This window comes from Dipteris shenzhenensis, chromosome 9 (assembly GCF_047967505.1).
Source record: "Dipteris shenzhenensis isolate YYH24624 ecotype China chromosome 9, Dip_SZ_1.0, whole genome shotgun sequence".
In the NCBI taxonomy this organism is placed as follows: Eukaryota; Viridiplantae; Streptophyta; class Polypodiopsida; order Gleicheniales; family Dipteridaceae; genus Dipteris; species Dipteris shenzhenensis.
This window is the reverse complement of record NC_141604.1, coordinates 1079600-1088823: the sequence shown is the minus strand read 5'-3', so window position 1 is coordinate 1088823 and position 9224 is coordinate 1079600. Positions and strand designations below refer to the sequence as shown.

General features: G+C 42.2%; 1 protein-coding gene across 1 annotated transcript; it reads right to left on the bottom strand.

Moving 5' to 3' along the window:
* Positions 1–4977: 4977 nt before the first annotated feature.
* Positions 4978–7579, bottom strand: LOC147898049 (pentatricopeptide repeat-containing protein At2g13600-like). Its single transcript, XM_087379749.1, has one exon. The coding sequence runs from the start codon at positions 7577–7579 to the stop codon at positions 5324–5326; it is 2256 nt and encodes a 751-aa protein (XP_087235875.1). The 3' UTR covers positions 4978–5323.
* Positions 7580–9224: the final 1645 nt, after the last annotated feature.

Here is a 9224-nt window from a genome sequence, read left to right as displayed (position 1 = left end):
TGTATTCTATTCCAAACTATCTTGTACCTTTGATGTATCGCAAGACTCTTTTGGCTGCATTCTAGTGAGACTATTTTGGATTTGACCTAAATTGTGCAAGTGAGATTAATGCATAACAAATATATGGCCATGTGATTGTTAGATATATAAGAGATCTGCCAATAGTACCTATCATTGACGGTATGTTTTTGAATCTTTTGTAAGTTTCAAACTCTGTTCCATGGGAGTGGCTACAATCTTGCAATCTGCCATATGAAACTCTTAGAAGACTGTCAACATATTTTAGTTGACTCATAAAGGTGCCGTCTGAATCTCTCCAGAATTCAATTCCAAGAAAATAGTGCATATGTCCAAGATATTTCATGTCAAACTCTACAGATAAGTCTTGTTTCAACTTTTTTATGAAGCTATCATTGCTTCCTATCACAATCAGATCATCTACATACAAAAGTGCAATAGTAATGTCTTCCCCTTGAACTTTGTAGTAGAAAGTATGGTCTGCATTGGATTTCATGTATTCTAGATTGGCAAAATACTTGTCGATTTTGCTATACCAACTTCTAGGTGCTTGCTTTAAGCCATAGAGACTTTTCTTGAGTGGCAAACCTGATTCTCCTTCCCTGGTTCAACATAACGTGTTGGTTGTTGCACGTAGACTTCCTCGTCTAGGTGACCATTGAGAAAATCATTCTTGACATTGAGCTGGTACACATTCCATCTATTGAGTGTCGCCAGTCTGAGTTGCTGTGGCTCTTCTTGGGGTGCTTCTGGTGGCAATTCTTCCTCTTCTTCATCAACCTTTTTTGTAGATGATTGATTAATCGGCGCATCTATCTCCTGTGTATTTGAGGTTTTCCATTCTAATTCCTCATCAAAGATTACATTTCTAGAGATAAATGACCTTTCGGTTGATGGGATCATACAACTTGTATGCTTTGATGTCTTCACTGTGACCAACCATGATGCATTTACGTGACTTTGCATCCAATTTTTTGAAATGATCGTCATGTATGTGGGCATATGCTATGCAGCCAAATATGTGGAGATGCCCAATGTGTGGCTTGTGTACAGTGAATGCTTCATAAGGTGTCATACCCTAAATTGGTTGGGTCGAAAGATGATTAAGCAAGTAGTTTGTAGTGGCTATGGCTTCTGCCCAATATTGATTCAGAAGATGCTTCTCACTAAGCATTGCTCTAGCACTGTCTGCTGAAGTACCATGCTTACTTTTAGCTCTTGCATTCTATTGAGGAGTAACTGCACAAGTGAATTTTCTTCGAATGCCATTACTTCTGCAAAAGTTCATGAATGCTGAAGACATGTATTCGCCTCCTCTATTTGATCTCATGACTTTGATCTTTTTGTCTATCTGGTTTTCTACCATGGCTTTGAATTCTTGAAATCTAGAAAAGACTTCTTATTTCTCTTTCAAAAATTAGACCCAACAATGTTTGTTGTAGTCGTCGATGAAAGTCAAGTAGTTAAGTGAACCATTGATGCCACGAGTCTGAGCATAACCCCATACATCTGTGTGAATCAAATTAAGAATACCTCTAGCTCGAGAGGTGCTTCTGTTGGTTCGCTTTTGTTTACCGAAGCAGCATGCTTCATAAACTTTTCCAAGAAATTGAAGTTTTGGCATTCTAATTGCCATATTCTTATTTCTTAGCTCTATCAAGCTTTTGAAATTGACATGTCCATATCTCTTGTGCCATTTCGTGAAAAGTGGCATTTGTTGCGGTTGAGCTGACATAGCATGCAAATCTGGTACTGAAGTTGGCATTCTGAACAAGCATCCTTCCTTGACTGCTTTTCCTACTAGCTGATATTCTCTGAATTTGCCTTTGATAGTGCATTCATCTCCATCAAAGATGACTCGGTAGTTGTGTTTCGTCATTTGACCAACTCATAAGAGGTTCTTGCTGAGCTTCGGAACATAGAGTACATCTTTCACCAATCCTTTCATTATAGTGAAATTATTCATAGGGACAATGCCTTTCCCTTGAACAGGATTCGGCATATTATCTGCCGTGTAAATGACATTCTTCTGTCCTTCTAATGGTTTCATCTCTGTGAACCATTCTTGATGTTTTGTCATATGAGACGATGCGCCCCTATCGATGTACCAAGGATCTTGATCTGGTTGATCAACTTGATAATTTTGAATTGCAATCAATGTTTAGATAGACTGTTTCAACCTTCTGCATATCCTCGCTTGCAAGGAACATATTCTCAGGTTTATTGGCACAATGACTGTGACTTGAATGTCCCCCACAATGATTTCCTCTTCCTCGAAAATTCCCTCGATTGTTGCTAGGATTCTTGTAGCAATCTCTTTCATAGTGTCCAAACTATGACAGTAGTTGCACTGACTGTTTGACACGTTGGTGGATGCATTCCCTCATCCTTGGACTCTTCCTCTATTGGAATGATTTCCTTTTTGCTGATTCTGATGTTGCTGAGGATGATGTTGATGCTGATTTTGTTATTGATGATGACCACTTCACTGGAATGATCTGCCTCTGTCTCTGCTTCTATCTGAAGATGTGAATGCTTGATCATTAGGATGACCTTTGCGTGCTTGAATGGCTTGCATCCTAAGTTCTTCACCAAGTAAGACTGATTGTAGTTCTTCCAATGTTGGAATTTGCCGTTGGATGGCAATACTCTAGACTAGATTCTCGTATCCCTCTCCTAGTCCATTCAAGATGACTTGAACCATTTCTGCTGGTGGATACATGGTCTCTCCTACTGCCGCGAGTTGATTGTTGTAATCTTTGATCTTGAGTACGTAAGCATGACCGGTTTCATTGCTGTTGCGGAAACTCTAGTTTATTTGGTTTCTCAGTGTGAGAATCTTGGAAGTGTTCTTAGACTCATAAAGAGCTACGAACATATCCCATGCTTCTTTTGATGTCTTGACTGTGTTCAGCTATCCTAGCATGACATCTTGCACATTTTGCTTGATCAGATGATATGCATACTTGTCTTTCTTGTCCCATTCTACTTGTGCTCGAGCAATGGCAGGATCTGTTACAGGTGCAGACACTATTGGTGTAGTTGTAGATCCCACTCTGCCGGTATTGTGGCAATAGGTGGAGTAGAGCTACTGTTGACTGGATCATCCACCAATGGGTGAGCCGACATATCAAGTTTAAATGATCAAGGAAGGGGATTTGGCCTTCATGTACAATTCCAAGCTTGGAAGCTTTCTTGCGAAACTCAAACTCTAATATGATGGAAGCATCCTCCTTGTGACCCTAGCATCTTTTGCATTTTCCATCACCCTGCCCAACACCTATAGTTGGACAACACTGCTTTACATAGAATCAGCTAGAGAATAGTGCACATTTTCTCAAGAATGTCTCTGTGCCAAATCTTTTAGAATCTACCTTTCCAACAATAGCTATTATCTGCTAAATTCCATCTTTGCTTGAGAACCTTATTGACTTCTTTGTCTCAGAAAGGGGAATTGGGATGGGAAAAATGTGAGATTCCCACCCAATTCCTTTATGTAGAAATTACATGCACCCCCTTTCCACTAAAAACTCCCACTCCAAAGTTCCAACCTACTCATCTCTAGAGGTTGTTCTTGGTTGGATAGCCTAAAATCTCTCTTTATCTCATGCCACGTTTCCATCTGAACTCTTCCTAGAGCTGTCTCCAGCATTGTGACCTTTCTTTTTCTTTTCTTTTTTCACCCCCCCACCCCACACTCTTGCTCGCGTGGTCCTATCAAGGGGCACTTGCCTTAGACCGGTGAGCACAGGGTCCACAGCTGTGGTTAACTCACACACCCCCAACCACATGCTAGGACACCAGGCCCCAACCTCCAAGATTTGAACCCGTGACATGGAGATTGGAAGCCCAATGCCCAAACCACTAGGCCAAAGCGTTGGGAGGCATTGTGGACCTTTCTTAAACAAGACTGCCATTAAGGAACTTAATGGTGTCATTCAAGGTATTGGCCTTGAAAATAGAAGAAACTCAAAATGGAATCATTGTTATTAAAGCCCCTTTTCCTGAAAAGATAATGTGATTTTTATTGCTTCGAAAGCAGTCCAAAGGGATCTCCCTGAAGGGCTACCCTCAGTTCTGCATGGTTCAAGGTTGCAAAGGGCTGAGAAGAGAATAAATTTTTGATTGAGGAGCTCTTATAGGTCTAACCTGTATAGTTCCTCATCAAGAGATGTTCCCATACTGATTTAGGATTTAGGATAGCCTTGATTATCCAAGAAGCTGACAATTTATAGGCTGCTTGTTGAATATCAACCACTCCTAACCCTCCTTCACTCTTAGGCTTGGTGCAAAAGGACCATTTTTCCAGAGAGATTTTTCCTATCAGAGGCACCACCCTAGACAAATGACCTGCATTGTCTGATGAACTTGTCAAGCCTAGAGTGTGAGGGGAAACAACAAGATATGTATAAAACAGCTACCAGGTAAAAGCACTGGTTAAACACTAGTCTCCTCCCAACAATATTTGCTTGGTACCAGCTCCACTTGTCCATTTTTTCTTGAACTTTTCTTAGGACTAGTCCCACCCATCTTTCATTGAGACCTCAAAGCCCATTGTTATCCCAATTAACCTGAATATAATTCCCTTTAGGAGTTTGACACATCTATTTGATCCACTATTTCTTGATCGCCTAAGAGCAGGGTGCAGTATACCTATTCGCATGGTTAAACATAGGTGCTGAAGCAGTTTTATGAAACATCACTTTTGGCAGCAGGCTTCCCCCCTTCCAGAAAGCTCACGGTTGGTGTGGCAAGCTCTCCCCTTTGGACCTAAGTTTCTGTTCTAGAAGGAAGCTGCATTTGTGTAGGCATGCATAGATGTTGGCCATATTATAGCCTTTGAATATACCACTGGAAAATTGATTTCAATGAGTGCAAGGAAGAATTCCGAGCAGGATTGAAAGGCAAGAAACCATTTTAAGAGAAACTACTTCCTTGTTTGAAGGATAGCTGGGTTTTTGTGGAGATATATTCTGGCACAATTCAGACCCCATAAGTGGAGGTACAAGCAATTTTATGTTGGCCATACTATAGCCTTTGCATATTCCACTGGAAATTTGATTTCAATGAGTGCAAGGAAGATTTTGAGCAGGATTGAAAAGCAAGAAACCATTTTAAGAGAATCTCCTTTCTTGTTTGAAGGATGGTCTGGGTTTTTGTGGTGGAGAGAGATTCTGGCACGATTCAGACCTCATAAGTGGAGGTACGGGCAATTGTATGCAAGTTAGCCATTTGAAGCAGCCAATCTGGATTAATAAGAACAAAGTGCTGAAGCTATCTCAGCCCTAGTTCTGGGCATCAAAAGCTAAAGCTCACACGATGCAGCTTCCGTTTCTTCATAACAGGTGAGTCTCAATACCAGATCTAGGTTTGGCACGTGCCCTTCCCCCTTCACACGTGTGATGAAACCTTCTAGCAATATCAAAATTTCTGTACAATGGCCATTACCCACTAGAAACTCATGCACCTTCTTGTTTACCTCTATCAAAGCACATGCAGGCTTTTTCCTTGCCCCTGAATATTTTCTCAGCTCCTCTACTCCGTATGCATCATCCCACCTGCTAGCATTTGCATAGATATTTGACATGAGCATAAATGAAGCAGCAGATTCTGGATTCATGTGAAGGAGCTGCTGAAAGCATCTGAGTCCTAGCACTGCGTCCCCATGAGTTTTGCAGGCACTCAGGAGAGCTGTCCATGCCCCTTCAGACGGGGTATGCATACTGTCAAGGAATCTCTCTGCCTCATACAAATGTCCTGCACGCGCAAAAAGATCAATCATGCAAATAAAATGACCTCTTGTCGGAGCAATGCCATATTCTTCTTTCATCACCTTGAAATACTCTTGGCCTTTGAAAACCAGGTTGGTATGGCAGCATGCCATAAGAAGACATGTGAATGTAACAGCATCTGGTTTCACACCCTGTCCTTGCATGTGCTCAAAACACTGTAGAGCCATGTCACCCTCATGATTGACACCATATCCTTCTATCATTGTGGTCCATAGCACAACATTTCGAACTGGCAGCTTGTCAAAGACTTCCTCTGCCTCTAAAAGTGAGCCACATTTGGCATACATGTCAACCAACGTATTGCCAACAAGAAGATCTCTTTCAAAACCCTTTCGAATTATCTCAGCATGTAGTTCATGCCCTTTATCTATGGCTCCTATGCAACCACAAGCTTTCAAGACACAAACAAAGGTGACATCACTTGGAGATACACCCTCCAGTTGCATCCGTTCAAAACATATCACGGCTTCCTGACCATATCCATGTTCAGCATATCCTGAAATGAGTGCATTCCATGACACAACATCTCCAATTGGCAGCATATCAAAGACTTTGCGTGCCTCTGAAAGCAAGCCACTTTTGGCATAGCCTGCAACAAGTGCTGTCCCAGACACAGCATCTTGAACTGGCAGCTTGTTAAAGACTTCCCAGGCCTCTGACAGTGAGCCACATTTTGCATATGTGTCGACCAAAGTGTTGCTAACAAGAAGATCTCTGTCGAATCCTATTTGTGTGATTTCCATGTGTAATTCTCGTCCTTTATCTATGGCCCCTATTCTGCCACAAGCTTTCAACAAGCAAAGAAATGTGGCAGCATTCAGAGAGACACCCTCTACGTGCATTTGTCCTAGACATTCAAGTGATTTTTCAGCAGGTCCATGTTCAGCATATCCTGCAATTAGAGCAGTCCAAGCTACAACATTTCGAACTGGCAATGTGTCAAAGACATCCTGTGCCTCCGGAACTGAGCCACATTTGGCATACATGTCGACCAGCGTGTTGCCAACAAAAGTATCTTTTTCAAAGCCCTTTTGTGCGATCTCAGCATGTAACGTCCGGCCCTTGCCTATGGCTCCTAAACTGCCACAAGATTTCAATACGCAAACAAATGTGACAGCATTTGGAGAGATGCCCTCCTGTTGCATCTGCTTAAAACATTTCAAAGCTTCCTGAAAACACCCATTTTCAGCATACCCTGCAATTAAACTGGTCCACATCACAACATTTTGAAATGGCAGCTTGTCAAAGAATTCATGTGCCTCTGCAAGTGAGCCACATTTGGCATACATGTTAACCAAGGCAGTGCCAACAAAAAGATTCTCTTCAGAACCCTTTTGGGCAATCTGTACATGCAACTCTCGGCCTCTTGCAACATCTCTAAGACTTGTACAAGCTTTCAGTAGGGCCAAAAGTGTATAGCTGCTAGGATGCACGTTATCCTCTTGCATTTTCTGATACAGGTTGAGAGCATACCGCATTTGCCCACAGTGGATATACCCTAATATGAGAGAGGTCCATGAGTGCTCATTCCGAAAAACCAGCCTGTTGAAAATCAGATGTGCATCGGATACACATCCACAATCAACAAAAACTGGCACAATGTAGTTCCCAACAGCCATATGAGCCTCCAGCCCATTGTTACAAATGTGTGTATGCACGCGCTTGGCATACGCTAGATTTTTTCTTTTCCTGCACTTTTGCAAGATGCATACAAAGTTCTCAACAGAAGGCAGCTCAGGCATACTGAGTGCCTCCTTTAAGTTTAGCATCTCTCAACCACTGCTCAGGCATACACGTGGCCGGTATCCCAGCCGTTGGGCGAAACACCTCAAAGAATGTCGTCCAGCCGCTGTACATCTTCTTCGTCATTAAATTTCAATTCTGCCTCCGCCTGACAAATCTTTTGCGGGGGGGGCACAATAGAAAGAACAAAGTGGTAAGTACAATGCAGGTCTGGCTTAAAGTCACGCTTCATTACAGAAGGGCCAGAGCATTTCAAATCAGGCGAAGTAGCTGGGCATGAAGGAATGATTGAACTCGAACTTTCTGAGGAACTTCGAGGAGGCCCACTGCTTGGGCGTCCAGGCGGATGATGGCCCCAGTGTATATGTTTAACAAGTTTCAGCGAGACTTGTGAGGTGATATCGAGCCGGCATCCCGAGGGCCTCATCCTGCTACCTCTGCTCAAGGAGGGTAGAATAATTGTAATACATATAACATGGGCAGGCGAAAAATCAAGGAGGGTAGAATAATTGAAATACAAACAACGTGAATATCTATCATTCATTAGGCCAGCCTGTGTGTGGGTGAAATGTGTAGAGAGGGCATAAAATTGGAGGCCCCATGCTGAAAAGTAAGAAGGAGATTAAGAGTGTGCAAAGAGAAGTAAATAAGAATGGCCCAATAGGGGGCTATCAATAAAAAAATCCATTCATTTGTGTAGGCGAAAGTGAGAGGGCTGAAAGGAACTCTCATAATGCTCATAACCTAAGCTACACCCAAAATTTTGAGAAGTTTCTAGATGCAAGTCCAGAACTCCTTTAACAAGGTGGATTTTGTCCAATTCAGGGCCCGTGGATGTTGAGTTTTTCATGTTGGTTGGGTAAAGTTTCTTTTTTCAATGTGTTTATATGTCTGTGAATAGCAAGGAGTGGTCTGACCAGTATGCGAGTTTTGTCCTTGTGTTTTCGGTGTTTGTTGTTGTGTTTGTCCAGATGTGGTCAAGAGTTGATCCGTAAATGGTTGTTGGGTCTTTTACAAGTTGTTGAAGCTTGTAATGTGACATGAAGTCTCGTTTTGCAGATGTTGTAGTCCGGTTGTGCTTTTCGTGGGGGACTTGTAAATGTTAAAGATTGAAATGTCTTTGTTTTTTTTTGTTTTGAAGATTGTTGTTAAGCAATGGAAGTTATCTCCATTTTTTTCAATATTTTGTTGTAGGTGGAGGGAGTCTTTATAGTATGTTGCTATTCCCACACCCGTCGCGATGCAAGACTCTTTGAATCCTGGTAGTTTAATGACCCCATCCGCTGTTGGTCTTATCTCTTACACGCAGAAGACTATTGCGTCAAAAATTTCTTCGTAGTGGAGGATGTCCTATGCATGTTTCTTCATTGATCTTGTGTTCAGGCATTGTAAAGTCGATCGCTCTTTTCTTTTCTCTTTCGTATCTTCGTGCTCAAACACCCATCCGCATTGGTCGTTGCAACTCTTGTTGCACTTGCATGTCCACCCTGATTTGTTTCTTTTCTAGCTTTGATAGTAGGTAAAGGTTGGTTGGGTCATGCACTCGCGATAGCGCTATGTAAACCAGTCCGTGACTTTTTATGCTCGAGGGGTCAAAAGCTACCGTGTCCAAGGTCAATCCTTGTGATCGATGAATGGTGCGCCCAGCTGCTAGCTGAATTGGGAATTGCT